Consider the following 18,613-nt stretch of genomic DNA (forward strand, 5'->3'; position numbering starts at 1 on the left):
CTCAAACAATGGTTGGTGTGGACTTTGGTTCCAGCACAAGATGAAATAGATTTCATCTTATCTGGTGTTCTTCCCTAGGGGAGCATTAAAATACCATGGACCAAAGGCAATGAGCAAAGACGCTGCTGTGCACGGGGTACTCGTATATAGTGTCAGGAGCTATTGTCTGGCTCCACTTGGGCGCGAGTCGCACTGTGATTGTCCGAAGCCGCTGGCCAATCAGGGTCCGCGCTGGTGCTGGGTGCCCGCTGTTGCGTGCACTGCATGCTTTGACTGGCCGATGCAGCCGGCCAATCAGCGTCTGTGCTGGTGTTAGGCACCCGATGGTGCGGGTGTCGCACGTTGTGACCGGTGGACGCAGTATGCCGTCGGATGGTAGGTAATCATTCATCAGGGATCTCAATGCCGCTGTCCCTGCTAATTTGAATCGCTTCCTTAATGTGCCGCATATACCAATGCTTGTCGTTAGCGATGCAGCTGACCTCACCCCAGTTAGGCGGATGATCGGAGTCCCAAGCATGTTCTGCAACAGCAGAGCTATTGGTGCGTCTAAGCCGAACATCACGGCGATGTTCCTTATGCGTTCCCCCACAGGTCTACCAGTCTCACCAATGTAGACTTTGTCGCAAGTCGAGCATGGGATCTTATAAACAACCCCGTCGCGTCTGTCGGGGATGGGGTGGTCTTTCGGAAGGACCAGCTGGCTGCTGATGCTGTCGGACTTGAATATAACTCAGATGCTTCTCCAAGCGCGATACCATCAACAAACTGGATTACTATAGTGGATTTAAATTGTGCAGACTGTTCGGACGGAGCGCTTTTCTTCTTAATGACGCGATTAACGAAGGAGCGCGGGTAACCGCTAGAAATAAGAGCCAAGGTGATGTGATACTTCTCTGTAGCTGTGCAATGGGGCTTAGTAACGATGCGTGAAGCTCTGTCGTAAAGTTCATGAAACCCCTCCATAATGGTAATCAAATGTTACTGAACATCTTGCCTGAGTTTCAGTTCTCATGATCAAGGTCAAAGGTCAGTTAGGGTCATTGAACTTTGGCCAGGTAGGGGGTATTTGTTGAATTACCATCATAACTTTGAAAGTTTATGGATCTGATTCAAGAAACCTGGACATCAGTGTAATCAAGTAGATCACTGAACATGGCCAAATTTCAGGTCACATAACCAAGGTCATTAAGGTTAATGAACTTTGGCCATGTTCGAGGTGATTATTAAATTGCTGTCATAACTTTCAAAGTTTATGGAAATAGTTTATGAATTGTGGACATAAGGGTATTAAGTTTCACTGGCGAGTTTTAGGTCACATGATCAAGGTCAAATATCGTTTAGGGTCAATGAACAGAGTATTGTATCATTCTATGAATGGAGTTTTTTGTGAATAATTATTTTATGATAGTTATCAAAGTCAGCACTGCTGCTTGAATCACGTGAGTATTGTACATGTAGCCCATATCTTACCAAAGCAATGACTGATGTGTTTTGAATTAATCTATTGCCTTTCACAAAATATAAGATGCAGTAGGTTCGGGGAAGGGTGTCCAAACACAGTGTAAAATTTTGAAACCCCTTTTGTCTTTGGATTGCCTAAAAGATATGAATTCATGAGAAAGTCTGTATGAATAAATGAATATCAGTTATAAGTAACTTTGTTCAATTTTATTCTCTATCGACGCAGACTTTGCACTAAAAATTTATGAAACATTGCTTATTAACCTTTTCAAATGGCTGTTTAAAATTGATTGTCCAAACCAACAACCTGTCTGGACAGACAGCAACTGGGTAAAGGGTCATTCCATCTGGATTCACCCAGTGGTTGCACCCGACCGTCTCAGAATTCGTTGTAATTTGGTATACATAAAATTCACCATGGCCCAAGCACAAAACAAAAAAAATTAGTCCAATCGGTCCGTTGGTTCTCGCGTTACGGCCCGCCCTTTTCTCCTTGTTTTGACAAAAATGGGCCTGACCTTCAAGTTTCAATGGCCACTGCGTCGTTACGTGTTGACCAATTTTCATGAAACTGGTACCATTTGATAGGAAATTTAGAGAGGAATCCAAAACATGCATCGAATAATGTATTGGAGCAATTTATAAGGTCATGACCTTTGACCTTAAATTTGACCTTGAGTTTGACCCCCGGACACATAATTTTTTAACTTGATTTTCGTGTATGTTAATTATTGGTGTGATATTGACAAAATATGTTAAAATCAATGATGATATTTTATTTCTTCACCTTTAAAAACTCTTCCAAAGATACCATGAAATTTCACTCTAGTCCCACACACTGATATTCATGTTAGTAAAGTGTTTACCAGTTACATGATTTCTTCCAATCTTAAGTTACAGTTTGCAAGCACATGAAAAGAAATTAAGCTTAATCAGTTCACAAATAAAAGATTAAAATTTTATGCTCATGAATAGGTATCTGTTTAGGCATTTTGATGTTCATCAATATATATTCATTTTGATGTTTGGCAATATATATCATATATATTCATGGTAGAAAAGTCTTCACTTTTATCATCAAAATATATACATGTATATATATGTATATGATATATATTGCTGAATCATAAAAGGCCTAAACAGATACCTATTTTATGTATTTTATGTATACCAAATTACAACGAATTCTGAGACGGTCGGGTGCAAAATTGCACATTCATTGGGTGAATTGGCATGGAATGACCCTATACCCCTATGTACCACCACACTGTTAACATTGTGAGTTATTGTGTGTTTTGTCATTGAAAGTCACACACATTGGGCACACACAAAAAATGTTAATGGCACTCTAAATGAGTTTAGTGTGAAAACTACCAAATCATATTGCATAAAATTTTGTTAATAGGAAAATGGCATTTATTTTATATAACTTGTTTTAATTAGATATGGTCCATGGAATGCAGAAATACGAGCTTTTTTAATATTCATCAGAAAACCTCTCAATCCGAGTTTTGTTTTTACCTTTATTGGTATGTATTCCTATTACATTTTTATTCACCCTTATTTCATATCTTTTTTGTTAAAGATTTTGGGCTACACTTATATTTTTTCAAGCAAGCCCTAAAAAATGACATATCTTTATTCAAACATAGAATTTATATCTAACAATAACTGCTGAACCTGCATACATGTATATGCTAGTTAATACAAAACTTCAATGGGGAGGTTTCCTGATGTGTTATAAAAAAGAAATGATTTTTGGACGATATCATATAAAAAAAAAAAAAAAATCCAGTTTTAGAATACATTGAAGTATATGGGTGCATTGAAATATGTAAACAATATTATGTTGTAATTTTTATATTACACCCATCAGTGCCTTTAGCATTACCATTATTATGAGACAGACTATTGCTTTTCTTTGAGAGTATTTTTTGTCTCACCTGCATAGCAGAGTCAGACAATTCTGGTGCCACTTTTCCGACGGCGGCGGCGTGAACACCAAATTTTAACCGAAGGTTAAGTTTTTGAAATTACAGCATAGAAAGTATATGGAAATACGTGTAGTTCTTGAAACTTGGCCATAAGGTTAATCAAGTATTACTTAGCCTCTTGTCAAGGCCCTGTCGGCTGCTTTCCGAGGGAACGTGGTGAAGCAAGGGAGAGAGCGAAGCAGAGCGCCGCGAGACAAGGCCTCTTGACGTCTGAGCCAAATTTTACATATCTTCTTTTGTTTTTTATTGTTTTACCAATATTCCCACCAGAAACTGGTCTGAAAATCTTCCAATGAGGCTGCTATGACGTCATATTGAATATCCATGAACTTATCTTGAATGGCGACCCGTGGATTCTTGGCGAAGAATGACGACAAAAAATCTAAAAAAGCATTGAATATGCCTCTAAAATGCTGAATATTGACTGATTTAAGGATTTGCAAGTCAATGAAAATTTACCCGCAAGATAAGGAAAAATATAATATTTTATGCGATTCCACTATGCTTCGTGCAGGCTTCACCTCACTTCACTACCGCTACACTAGTGGAGCAGTAGTGAAGTGGAGAACTTCGCCCGAGGTACACTTGTAGCATTTTGCTTGTTACTTCCCCTTCAGTGTCCCGCAATTAAATGAAACCCCTGTAGAATAGCGGATTACTATCATAGAGATTCATTGGTTTACTACATTGTAGGTGTTTGGTAATATCATGACTCGTATATTCATTAGGAAGATGTTCCTCATGAATATATAATTTAGCTCAGATGTCAAGAGGCCCTGGCTCGCACCAGGCCTAATTCGCTTCGCAAATTGGGAAATCCCTCGCATCACATGGGAAGCAGCCGCCAGGGCCTCGACGAGAGGCTAGTATTACTGAACATCCTGCCTGAGTTTCATGTCACATGATTAAGGTCAAAGGTCATTTAGGGTCAATGAACTTTGGCCAAATTGGGGGGTATTTGTTGAATTACCGTCATATCTTTGAAATCTTTATCTGATTCATGAAACTTGGACATAATAGTAACCAAGTATCACTGAAAATGCTGTGTGCATTTCAGGTCACATGACCAAGGTCAAAGGTCAGTGAAAATTGGCCATAATGGGGGTATCTGTTGAATTACCATCATAACTTTGAAAGCTTATGGATCTGATTCATGAAACTTGGACATAAGAGTAGTCAAGTATCACTGAACATCCTGTGCTAGTTTCAGGTCACATGATCAAGTTCAAAGGTCATGTAAGGTCAATGAACTTTGGCCATGTTGGGGGTATTTGTTGAATTACCATCATATTTCTTTAAGTGTATTGGTGTAGTTCATAAAACATGGACATAAGTGTAACCAAGTATCACTAAACATCTTGTGCGAGTTAAAGTAGTTTTAAAAGTCAGCACTGCTGCTATATTGAATCGCATGATGCGGGTGAGACCGCCAGGTGCATTCCACTTGTTCTTGATTACATTACAGGATGATGCTGGATCCTCACTCAACCTCGTCAGTTATTTGAAGCAGCAGCTATTATGCTCCAAAAAGTCAAATGAAGTGTGGGAAACAACACCATATGTATTTGAAGACATACCAATGGTGTACAATGAGATACGTAAGTACAGATAACATAATTTCTCTTTTGAAGATTAAAAATGTATTTTTGAACACTACGGCTTTCCACCAATGTTTCTACCAAGCGCTCCTTTTTCTTCCCTCTGCTTGAGAGTCACCATTTTGTAAGATATTAATTTCTATTGTTTTCTATTTTGTATGTCGTATTAAAAAAATAGTTGGCCCCAAATTCCCACCTGGTAATGAGGGATGGTAGTGTTTGTATTATAAAACACATGAATTTGTGATTTTGAGATCTGAATGAAAGCTGATGTTCAGGTAGCATGAGTTAAGTCCTACATGTATGACTGTTGATTTTGATATCAGGAGTGTTATAGGTATACCTTGGAGTAAAGCCCAAATCATTGATGCATTCAATCAGTTTACCAACAATCAGCAATCAAATACTACTTTTTACACTAATCAATGTTCATCAGTACCCCGTCTAACAAAGAGTTGCTATTGATCCAATATATTCCAAATATTCTCTAGCTATTATGTATATTCATGCATTCCTCGTTATAGTGAAAATTGACTGTGCTTCTGTTTGTTTACAAAGGACATATGTGTCCATTTCCTGTAAAAAAAATGATGACATGGATGGATTTCCATAGTGTTAAAATTAATTGGATCAATCGTAACTCTTTGTAAGACAGACAGCTGTTGATGCCTATTATCTTGGATATATGCAGGCCTGTGAAATCTCCGCTATTTAGCGGAAATCCGCTATTTTCATTTTTAAGACCGATTTCATTTTCCGCTTTTTTCCTGTGTTCCAATTTCATTTTTTCTAAGTAAAAATTCCGCTATTTTATCCAAAACGGCTGGAAAACAAGTCTAGGTAAATGGATGAAAGCAGAATGTGTGTTGTGAATACGGGGCCTTGTATTTTGCCTTCGCAAAGTTTCGAATTTTTAGTATATGTAACTCTGAAACTGCTGCGGATCACACCGTGCACCGTTGCCGCTGTTGGCATACAAGCGCGAAGCAGCGGCTCAAATCGCGATATTTTGCGACTGGTAAATACGTCTGTAAGGATGATGACGTCATCCAAGATGGCAACTGACGATGACCAACGAAAGGATCGAAGATGACGATGTTTCAATCATTATTTCAAAGGAATTAGCGGTAACTGCGGTCTAAGGCACAATATTTCTGAATTTTTAACATTTTTTCGTAAATATGGATGGGATTTCTTTTTCATAATGTGACATTTTATGTACAAAAAAACGATCGGAAAATCCAATGTTAGATCTAACGTTACTGCTAAAATACGTTGTCTGTACGAAAGGGCCTCCAAGCTCTTCAGTCTATGTATTGGTGACGCAGTTCAGCGGAACAACCAAAATACAGACTGAAGCTTTTGGTCTAGAATACACTGTGAATCGTGATGGGCAAATGCAGCGGCTTGGCGATAGTAAATAGTAAGGTAAATTTTCAGATTTTTCCGCTATTTTTTTGAAACCCCACTCACAGGCCTGTATATGACAACAAAGTGCAAGATAACAAAATGAAATAGATGCTGAAATATGATTATTTATGAATATTGTAACTTTATCAAGTCATGACCAGGACACCAACTTAGTACTTGGTGCCTCATAAATGCTGTATATTACTGTGTAATTTTTTTCTTTGTTGCAGAGGACTTTGAAATCAAAGAGAATGGTTCAGACATTTATGCTATTTTCACCAATGAACGGTGAGTTTATAATGGACTTGAACTCTCTTTGTGTCTATCATTATTAAAACAAAATACAAATTGTGTCATATTGATGATTTGTCATAACTTAATTATAAATTGATACAAGAGACAAGCAACCTATAATTGTATGTGTATATCTCCTCTCTCATTGGGTATAATTGAAAGTAATAGATTCCTCATTCACTCATGAGTGAATGAAAACAAGTTGAAGAAAAGATACCAAAAAGTCACTTGTCGGGAGGTTTGTGAATATCAAAAAGAGCATCAAGTATTGTAAGTTTGGATTTTTGCAAGTAATGTACCAGTGATTGTTAAGCAAATGTATATAGGCCCAAGAAACAGTTATGTGTCTTGTATTTTCAATATTTCTCATATTTGCCAGGAGTTACTGGTTAGCTCTGCTCTGATTATGATGGATAGTATTGATCAAAATCTACCACTAATCAAACTTTCCTATCGGCTTGCACCTCTGACAAAGACAAAAACATATTCCAACATTGACCTACGGATTAAAGTAGAAAATAGAAGTTTATTGATTTTCAACATGGTCTTATCAATGATTACATATCAATACAGAGAGATAGATACAGGGATTATTGTTACACCATCCTCAAATTGTGAGAATAAACTGCCTGGCAGAAAGTGCTGTAATCCCCATCTGAAATTGGCCTCAGATATGACTCTGAAAAGAATTGATTTTGATAACATGTATAGGGACAGTGATTTTCTGTTTAAAATAAGTGCCTTTTCTGCTTCAGAAAATCTTAAATTCTGTGTCAGCATGACAGAAAACGGATATTCCGTTTCCCCATTCACTTTGTGTACATGAAAAAGTTACAATTCTGTTTACCCATTGAATAGCATTATCACAACACTCGCGCTGGTCAAAATTTGTATTTGCCAGTGCTGTAACAACCATGCAGATGAATCCGTTTTAATTGGATCTATGCGGTTGCCCATAATTTTTTGACAAACACATTTAAAATAAATACATCCTCACCTTTCACATTATTAACTTTCTTTTACGGTTAAATGAAAATTTATCGATAATTTGGGGTTTTTTGGACATTTTTTTTTTTTTTTGGGGGGGGGCTGATTCAGCCCTTCCCCCTTACAATCTCGGTTACCCATGGCATTATCTACAAAACTGTATTATCAAATTCTCATTGCTCATTAATTATGATAATTTATGCGTAAAATCATAAGTTTGCTCTAATTAATAAAATAATTCCCCTAAAATGCTAATTTTTGTTGTCTCACCTGCATAGCAGAGTGAGACTATAGGCGCCGCTTTTCCGACGGCGGCGGCGTCAACATCAAATCATACATGAGAAATTGATCTGATATTGCAATTTTTTTCACGTTCATTTTTGTCTCACCGTCATGGCAGAGTGAGACTATAGGCGCCGCTTTTCGGCGGCAGCGTCCTCTTAGAGGTTCATGTCACATGACCAAGATCAAAGGTCATTTAGGGTCAGTGAACTTAGACCGTGCTGGGGATTCAACATCAAAATGTTAACCTGAGGTTAAGTTTTTGAAATGTCATAATTTAATATCAATAACTGGGATATACCCATTTGATTTGCTAGTTCATTACGATTAACTTGCGTGCCGAATATAGAGTACACAATTTTTCCTGCGCGCGCGCTGCATCTCCCTATTAACGCACTATCCCAAGATCATCGCGCAATTTGGCGTCCATATCTTTTACTTTCGCCTGCGGTCGAGTTCAGTCGCAAAGCTAAGTACACTCTCAAAATTGCAATTCTGTTTTCCGTTTGGATACTTTTATTGTGCATTCTTCCCTTATTTCAATCTTATTTCTTTCATCTAAGATTGTTGTAAGATTATCCCGTCGCGCGGAGCTTCCGTGATATTTATTTCACGTTTCTTGTTCCTCTTCGTGAGTTTGTTTTTTTAAGATACGTTTCTCAACAGGCGGGTTGTCTTCACTTCTCCGCCCCATAGCTCCGCGCCTTCCTGCGTGTCGCGGGCGTTGACTTCGCTCCTTTTTAATTCCTTCAATTCTTTTTGTTCACTGACTTCTTCGTTTCTACGACTCTCGTCGTGAATTTAATTGAATTATTTCTCCACAGATAGGTTCTGTAGGACGTCAGGAGCGGCGTATTTCAGCCTCGTTTCAAGTTCTTTGTCTCTTGTTTCGAGTTAGTTGATTGTTCTTTTGTTTCAATCAATCCTTTGGTCTTGTGTTTATTAATTGAATTAATTAGTTAATTAATTAATTATTCGATTAATTAAAAAAAAAAAAAGAATTTTTTTTTTCTGACCTTGTCTTAAAATTTTTTTTTCTTTCCTTTCACAAGAATACTTTTTTTAGGAAGCCGTCTCCTGTCAGCGTTCGTCGCCTTTGGCTCGGCCTTCCTTCTCGGGAAAGCTATTTTTGTTCGTTCCCCTTTTCTTTTTCAGATCAGCTGCCGGTCTCCGGACTTATAATTTTTTTTCTTAAACTTCTTGTTTAAAAAAAAAAGAAAGGGAATCTTGTTTCCTTTTTTTTTCTTAGCTGATCCTCACCTCAAGAAAAATTAATTTTTCTTTTGAACAGGTGGACACAACAACAACAAAAAAAAACTTCGTGTTTTCTTCTTTTTAGGTGCTTCCCTCCTTCTTTTCAGAATTTTAGCAGAAGCAGCTTCTTGTTGTGGTAATCAAAAAATTAATTAATTAATTAATTTTCTAACGGACTTCAGGGACAGTGTCTCATAATAATTCCTTAATTATTACTGTTTCCTTTGTTCTGGGATTTGACTTTGGATCATCCTTGTGAGTTTTGATTTTGACTCTCAAAAGTCCGCTTTTTGAGGTCTTTTGACTTCTGGGTTGGGGTTTGTTACCCCCCTACCCCCTTGTTTCTTCTCTGTTTTTTTATCTTTCTACTAGATCACCCTACGGCAATAATGAGCCTTTCGGACTCTCTTCCTGAAGAGCCTCAGGCGACTGCTGTTTCGGGGTCCAACACCGGGGTCTTATTCCCCACCACAGGTAGTATAGATAGCGAGAACAGAGTCAGAGCCCCGTGGGCTCTCAAAGGGGTGGAACCGTGGACGCGCGTTCACGTGCCCCGCTTAATAAGGGTGGAACCGTGGATTTGCGACCACGTGCCCCCACGGTGATGGCCAAGGCTTCCGTCCCGGAACCTGAACCTTTTCGGGGAGCGTCGCACTAGTACAGAAAATGACGACTCCTCTAGGGCTGTCAGACCCACCGGCCATCGGGTCACCTAAAGTCCGGGGGGAGAGCACGGGTCTCTCCACCCAGCAAATTCTAGGCTCGATGCCGTGTAAGACCCCTCTAGGGAGCGGCGGCAAAGGGCTACCAGCCCCTAGTCGGAAGAGGCATCTGAGTCCGACCGTGTCGGACTCTCAATTCAATCTGACACCGTCAGATTCGGCCGACGCCTCCTCTCGCTCGGCTAGCTCTCCCCGTGGGAGAGCTAAGGAGAGGAAGACAGGCGCAGCCCAGCCTCTTGTCCCTTCTTCAGTTCCGGCGCCGGAGCGACCGAATAAGAAGAAAAGAAGAAGAGGAGAACCACAGACGTAAGCCCCGCTCCGTCGGGCGGTCTGTCCTCTGATTCTTTTGATGGCCAGGCCTCTCAGCTTCTCGAGCTACTCCAGAGTGCCTTTCAGCACTGCGGGTTTTTACCCCCATGCTTGCCTACTTCAGCCGACGGTACTACCAACCGAGCGGATCAAGCAGACACCGGCCATCCAACACACCGAGGTGCCTCTAGCGATCCTCACGAACTGCCGGCCCTCGAACAAAATGGCCAGGCGTCGTAACTTCATGTTACAACAGAACGCCCTCGAGTATCACGGATCTTTATCCTCATACTCCCTGTAAGCTAAGACCGCCGTGTCGAGCACCGGGCAGGTCAAGCAGACAGCCGCCATTTCACACCTCAGAGAGTCACCGGCAATATCATGATTCGCCGGCTCACGCACCTGCAAGGGAAATCCCCGCTAATACACAGGTGTTATCGACATACAGGCGTCGCCCGCCATTATGTCGCCAGGCTCCCGATAATTGTAACCTCTTCTGCCCCCCGGCGGGGGCCGCACAGAAGAGGAAGAAGAAATTCTAGGTCGCTAATCCCGCTTTGCGGGCAGACCTTTCTTTCTGATTCTTGTGCTGATGGCCAGGCGTCGTAACTTCATGTTACAACAGAACGCCCTCGAGCATCACGGATCTTTATCCTCATGCTCCCTGTCAGCTAAAACCACCGTGACGAGCACCGGGCAGGTTAAGTAGACATTCGCCATCTTGCACCTCGGAGAGTCACCGGCGATATCATGATTCGCCGGCTCATGCACCTGCAAGGGAAATCCCCGCTAATACACAGGTGTTATCGACATACGGGCATCGCCCTCCATTATGTCACCAGACTCCCGATAATTGTGGGTCAGGCGTCGCACACTTGTTTCATACTCCCATGAGCAGTGCGGGTAATTCACCCACGCTTCATATCAGCTTCAGCCGCCTTTCTAAGCACTGTGCGGTTTAATCAATCACCTGTCCTCTCACACCGGGCATTTATTGAAACGCTGTTCACCTACACGGTGACCCCCGTTTCTATGCAGGTGCTTCCGACATACGGCTTTCAAGCATCAACATGTCGGCAAGCTCTCGGTGACCGACGGCTGGACGTTGCATCCGTTCAGGTTGCATCTATGCGTCCCCGAACATTACGGGTTCTTACCCTCGTGTTCTCCGTCATTATAAGACCGCCGCGGTCTTATTGCCGGTGTCGGGTATTGAGCGGATTGAGATTCCTCTCGCCAACCCGCACTCCGGGGAGCCATCGGCGAGTTTTACCTGCATGGGTATCCCCCCTTATTATGCAGGTACTCCCGAATTCGCCCTCTACGTCAAGCTCACGTACGGCGACGACTCCTTCAGCGGTAACTCTCTCCATTCTACCCCCTAAGCGGGCCTGTAGATTGGAGGTAAGAATCTCTTACATACCGCATGCCGCACTTCTCTCATGAGAATGTTTGGCTGCTTTTGAGAGGGCAACCTATCACGCCCGCTGACCGTCCGCCAAGGCGACGGGACCGTCGGTTTCTGGCCTGAACCTCACTTTCTATTCGAAAGTAAGGGTGCCCTGTCTTACTTAGCTCCTACCCTTGCAAGGTCAGAGTCAGGGCTAGTACAGACACCCGTCCTCCAGCGATCGCCGCTGAAGAGAGTGCGACTCCGATATGAGCACCATCACCGCTCAGCGGTATGTCTCACTATCTCATAGCTCTCCGAGCTTATGAGTATGTATATCGCATCTGAATGTCACGGCGATTAAAAGTTCTCCTGTGCTTAGTAATCGCTATGCCTTCACCACCTGGTGCATTATGGTTATGTTAACCTATTTGTCTCGTATTCGGGCGGCTCGTACGAGCCCTGCCCGAGCTGCCATCACCGGTCGTCCCCCCCGGACACCGCCGGCAGCACCCGCACAGAATACCTGGAGGGAATCAGCTTTTCATATGCTAGATATCCCTCCTGTTGACATTCACAGCTGTTCCCCGAGTCTTTCCCGGTCGGGTAAGCATCATCTCGGAGGAAAGAAACCGGAAATGTACGTGCGTTCAAGCTTGTTTAAAGCCCCAGGATTCTCTGTCGGCATTCTATGCCTACTTTCTGGGCACACCCACTGTACCGGGTCGGCGAGTTTACACCAAACTGTACGCCGCCAGACTCTAACAGTCTAACAGTCTATCTTATAGACTGCCCTTTATGTGGGTCAAGCTTGCGGGCGTCTCCGCCGTTTCTTCCTTGTGTGGAGTGGTCTACGGTGGATGTCTTTACCGTGCCCGTTTGTCGAATCGTCTTCTTATTTAGAAGCTTTTTCACTCGGCACACTCGAGTCGCCTCGGATGCTGCTTTCATCCTCCTTCCATGCAATGCATGTGGCCATGGTCACCGCGCGACCGAGGATGATGTAACCGTGGATGGATGTATGCTTATGCCTACCTAACCACGATCACTACGACCCGCTTTCTCTCGGGCCGACTGTGGATGAGTCTCTCCATGTAAGTGATTTACTTCACTGGAGTTCTTTTAGAAACTTAGATTCTCATCCCCCGCTGCTTAGGGCGTCATTTTTGCCGCCCCCCGCAGCTTTTTGGAACTCCTTATCTTACCGATATCGGACTGTTCCACGCTGCCGCAACCGGCGCCGGCGGTGCTTGCTCTTACGATCACCTGAGAAACCAGGCCTTGTGGCTGTTTTCATAAACAACTGGTTCTCACTGCAGACTGATGGAAATTTTTGTGATTACTTTCCTCAAGTCTCCTTACTCCTTCGCTTCGCTTGCGAGGACATCGACACTCTTAGCCAGTTTCCGTCCCTACTTGATAGGACAGGGCCGTTGCTACCTCATTCGATTCCGTTGGGAACGTAACTGTGAGGTATCATATCTGGCGATGTCTGTTCGTTTAGAGCATCTCTTGATTGTCGTTTACACGTAAGATCATGACAGAGACTTTTTCGCCAGCTCCCTCTGGCGTACGCTTGCTGCTGCTAGGGATTCCCCCGCCCAGCGGACATCCATCGCAGCCTAGCCTTACGGGCTCTCTCGGCGATGGTGGCTTGAGCCAAGCCACCTCTTCCACCGCGGGCGCTGCACCCTCAGGCGGGTGCTTCAATCAGTACGGGAGAAAGGGCATCCTGAGTCCTCTCTCGATCACTCGGTCTATCACACTTGTTTTGTCGTGATGTGTACCGCGCTGTTTCTCTGACACGCCCGGTTGAGCTGTTTTGACCAGACTGCTCTATTCTACATAGGCAGCAGGTCCGCGGCATTTCTTATTAACAGGATGGCACTCAGTAGCTTTCTCGACTCTTGACTGCCTTATGAGTGTTTTTTTCTTAAACCCTACTCTCCGTCGTTCCTGGTCCCTTTCGGACCGCTAGAAACGTTCTGCCACAGCTCTCTATCAGAATTCTGCAGATGTTCTGCCCTCACGCATTTGAGACAGATATCGAATTCTGGGCGCTTTCTCCCACGCGGAGGCTTCTGAGATATCTCGCCTTCTCAGATTGATCGATTGATCACTTACTGAGCCTTAAAAGCTTCAGTTTTCCGATCACGATTCTTGTTGAAATGTTCAAGAAAATCCGAATCTTACGATTTAGTCAGCTGGTGATGTTGTTCTCCTGACACTAGGCCGAGGGCCCATGATACTTAGTATCATTCTTCTTGGGCTCTTTCTTGGAATCGTCGTTCACGACTTCTTGAGGACCGCCTATTGACGCTCCTTTTTCCTTCACTCCTTGTTCTTAAGGACTTCTTCACATGAGGCTTTATTTGCCTCCCCTGTCCTTAAGGCAACGGCCTTCGTGTCTTCATCTCCCTATTTTTACGCACTTCTTAGTCTAGACATGCCTCCCTTCACGTTGAATCCGTGTTGGTCTAGCAAATCAAATGGGTATATCCCAGTTATTGATAGTAAATTATGAAAATACTTACCATGATTTTCTTATTTACGAGATAACTGGATATACCCATTTGAACCCTCCCTCCTGCCCCTCGCCTTGTGTGACAACATGTCTTGCCCGCAGGCTCATGAGAGGAAATGGACGCCAAATTGCGCGATGATCTTGGGATAGTGCGTTGATAGGGAGATGCAGCGCGCAGGAAAAGTTGTGTACTCTATATTCGGCACGCAGGTTCATTGTAATGAACTAGCAAATCAAATGGGTATATCCAGTTATCTCGTAAATAAGAAAATCATGGTAAGTATTTTCATATTTGCTGATTTCTCAGCAATTACACAATTTCTTCCAGAATCCTTTAGCACATGCGTTTTATTTATACAAACAGACATTTTGGTGGTCATTTCATTGGATTCTGTAAAAACTCATTTTGATATCGTAACCAAAACTAGCATTTACCTTTAACCTAAGGTTAAGTTTTTGAAATGTCATCATATCTTAGAAAGTATATGAACCTAGTTCATGAAACTTGGACATAAGGTTAATCAAGTATTACTGATCATCCTGCTTGAGTTTCACATCACATGATCAAGGTCAAAGATCATTTAGGGTCAATGAACTTTGGCCAAATTGGGGGTATCTTTTGAATTACCATCATAACTCTGAAAGTTTATGGATCTGATTAATGAAACTTTGACATAATAGGAATCAAATATCACTGAAAAAGGTCAAAGGTCATTTAGGGTCAATGAACTTTATTTTGACCGTAAATAAGATAAAATTAATTGAATTTAAGCAGTTAAAGGAAAAATTATAATACTTTTTATGAATTTGGCTAAAAACACTATTTGCATTAGATTTGTAAACAAATTCACGTTTTGAGTAATTTTGGGTCTGCATGCACTTACGAATGTTGGAAAAATTATAATACTTTTTATGAATTTGGCTAAAAACACTATTTGCATTAGATTTGTAAACAAATTCACGTTTTGAGTAATTTTGGGTCTGCATGCACTTACGAATGTTGCGTCATTTTGGAAGCGCGTACCCTGGGGTCACAATTTGGTCTCAAAAGTTGCGCGAGTCTTGGAAGTAAAAAAAAAAAATTTGAGCGGCGTATTTATCGCGAAAAATGTAGAGGGGGGGCTGAATCACCCCCCCCCGTCTTAGGGATAAAGCACAGTTGCAGTGATCTGAATGTACATGCATAATATGATACAAGGTGCTCAGTTACAAAGAGGTTTGTAGATTGTAGCCAATCACTAATAGGAAAATTACCGGTTAAGAATGGTCATTCTTCGTTCACTTTCATTAAACCACTGGTCAGAAACTATTCAAAAGGACTTGTCATATTTTTTTATCAATCATAAACATTTGTGTTTAATACACAGCTTGATGCGGTCAATCAGTGGCTTGTCCATGCATTGGCTTGCTGTTGTTGAAGTGTGTTGAAAAGCATGTTGTGAATTTGATTGACATGAGTTCATCGATAAGATTATTGATAATTCGTTTATTAAAAGGACAAGTCCATCTCTAAAATAATTTGATTTGTGTTATTCAGTAATTTGCAAGTTTTCTTATCCCTCAATTTTTAATTTTGGATTATCCTTTTTTTATGCTATATTACTGTTGGAAGTACATGATCTGATTAGTTTCGAGAGTTATTTATATTTTTGTATGAAATATAGAATTTGATAGACCAACTTGAAAATCACTGTTTTCAAAAGAAACAAATAACTCCTTTTTTCCTTGCATATTGGTGGGACAATAACCTGAGAAGATGTTTATTGAATTTCTTTGATTTCTTTTTTCAGAAATGCATATCCGCAGTCAGCTCTCTGTGTATTTAGTTTGAATGAAATAGACGGTAACTTTGCAACTGGTAATTTCTTTGGGTCTGATGGTGATGTACAAAATGATTTATGGAGGGCTAATGATGGATCTACGGTTTCACCAAGACATGGAGCAAATGTAAGTAAACCTTTTATAGGAAAGTAGGTTTTAGAAGGAAAAAAAGCACTTGAAAAAATGGCATTCTATAAGAATAAAGTGTCAGAAATATGAGACAAATTTTTACAGTAGGAGTATGATTTATTACGATGCTAGGTTCAAAAGGTAAATGGTGTGTAAAGGAACCCTTACCTCCCACCCCCATATTAGGCCAATTGGACTAGGGATGAGTCAAAGCAACTGACCAATGCCATTTGTCACCATTGCAATTCATTCAAGTCTGCTTGACTGCTTAAATTGCACAGCTGAAATCTGACAAAAAGGTGTTAAAATGAAAATAAAACACTGTCAAACTTGAATAAATGTTTCATTTTCATGTTATTGTTGTTTTTCATTATTGTTTAATCTTGTTTTTTAGGATGTATCATTCATTTTCATTTTCCCCTCCAGTTACATGTACATGTATGCAAATCATGCTATGATTTCTAACCTTATTGAAGACATAGATTTACCATCATCCTAACTTTAATTAATTGATATGTTTTAACCATAAACCCCTTGGTAATCAACATCTAGGGAAACATGAAAATTGGAAATGTCATAGTTTTCCCATGATAAAAAAAATGCAAGAGAAATGATGGTTATCAACATTTCGGGGACATCCCGATAGACTGCGGGTCCGAAAGACCGCGGGTCCGATAGACCGCGGGTTTGATAGATGGCGGGTTCGATAGACCGCGGGTCCGATAGTCCGCGGGTCCGATAGTCCGCAGTGAGTGTAAAATTATGATATCATGTTAAGATATACAGGGATTCGATTTTAAGGCGCTCGAGAGCGATCGCGCGCTACGTGTGCGCCTTAATCCATTTTAGGTAGTGCGATTAATAGCGCGCCTCGCGATCGTTGACCTGCGGTGAAATGCCTAAAGTCGCCCTCGAAATCACCCAAAATCATGCTTATTGCCGAGTGATAACAACTCAATATGCTCGAGCTCCGCTTACCATTTAAAAATCATCCAAAATCCAACACTCAAAGTCATGAATAATCCTTAAAAATAGCGAGTAGCGCAGTTTCAAATTCCGACGTTGCGTTATTTTTTCTGTACCACGTATTTCCATACACATGGTACCAAGTACGGAAAAAAAATCAATGCAACGGTCGTGAAACAGTTGCATGTATAGGGGTCCATTATGACTACCACCATGTGCAATTTCGAATGCACATGTTTCCCCTACAGATATCACAATTCTGTGATTAAATAATTCGAATTACACAGGAAATAAATCCCCGAGTCTTGTAACCTAGCATTGGTGAGTTGTCATTCGGCTTTGCTTTTCAAAACGGCTTATTAAATTCCAAAATAAGTTACCTTATTTATTAATCATAACAAAAAAATCATTTATTTTCTTTTTCTAGGGGATGAGGTATTATATCAGACAATAAATCATCAAACAAAGCTCCATCTATTTTAAAAGGCTGGCGGCAGGCTCACGCATTGGCACTTTTACTACCTAGCCAGTTAGAGCTCTGTCTCTGCCAGAGCTCTGGGGGACAATTCACTCAGTAAAGACCTCAATGATGGTGATTTTCTGTTTCAGACAGAGTTTACATTTCATGAATATCATTCAAAACTGCCAATAAAGTTTGATGATTTCTTCATTGTTATGTATATTTAAGCCCTTAATTTACTATCTTACTATCAATAACTGGGATATACTCATTTGATTTGCTAGTTCATTACAATTAACTTGCACGTCGAATAAAAGTACACAATTTCCTGTGCGCGCGCAGCATCTCCCTACGCACGCACTATCCCAAGATCATCACGCAAATAGGCGTCCATTTCCTCTTTTACTTTCGCCTGCCGCCGTGATCAGACGTAGCTAAGTACACTCCCACTTTGCCCTTTTTAAAGTGTCCGTTGTTGACATATTTATCTGTATTTTTACTACCTATTTCAATCCTTTGCCCTTCAGCTTCTGATTGATTTCATTTTTATCTACTCTGCGTGGAGCTTTCGTGTTATTTATTCACGTTTTCTTGTTTAAATTGTGTGAGGTCCGAAGGTCAGTTTCGTTTTCACACAGACGGGTTGCTCTGCTTCCCTTCCCATAGCTCCGCGCTCTCCTGCGTGCCGCGGGCATTAATGCGACGCTTCTTTTTCTTTATAATTCATTATAATTCTTTTAATTCTTGACTTGCTCCTTTGCCTCGTCTTGAATTGAATTTATTTTATTTCCCTTTTCACAGCTTAGGCTATGCTGGACAGGTAGGAGCATCACCCTTTTTTCGTTCTCAAACTTGTTTTCAACTTGTTGTTCTTGTTTTGAGTCGGTTGATTGTTCTCTTTTGTTTCAATCAATCTTTTATTCTTAATTGATGAATTGATCAATTGTTAATTAACCTTTTGGTTAATTGTTTAATTATTAATTAATTTTAATAATTATTTTGTATTGAA

At 41.1% G+C, this 18,613-nt stretch overlaps 1 protein-coding gene across 1 annotated transcript in view; it reads left to right on the plus strand.

The window, feature by feature from the left end:
* LOC121410558 overlaps nt 1-18,613 on the plus strand; it is a 113,148-nt gene that overhangs the window by 24,645 nt on the left and 69,890 nt on the right. Inside the window, exons 4-6 of the mRNA XM_041602729.1 lie at nt 4,924-5,056; nt 6,697-6,754; nt 16,019-16,175. Coding sequence (XP_041458663.1) covers nt 4,924-5,056; nt 6,697-6,754; nt 16,019-16,175 — 348 coding nt within the window. The remainder of the gene's footprint in view (nt 1-4,923; nt 5,057-6,696; nt 6,755-16,018; nt 16,176-18,613) is intronic.

Source organism: Lytechinus variegatus, chromosome 1 (genome assembly GCF_018143015.1).
Source record: "Lytechinus variegatus isolate NC3 chromosome 1, Lvar_3.0, whole genome shotgun sequence".
NCBI lineage: Eukaryota > Metazoa > Echinodermata > Echinoidea > Temnopleuroida > Toxopneustidae > Lytechinus > Lytechinus variegatus.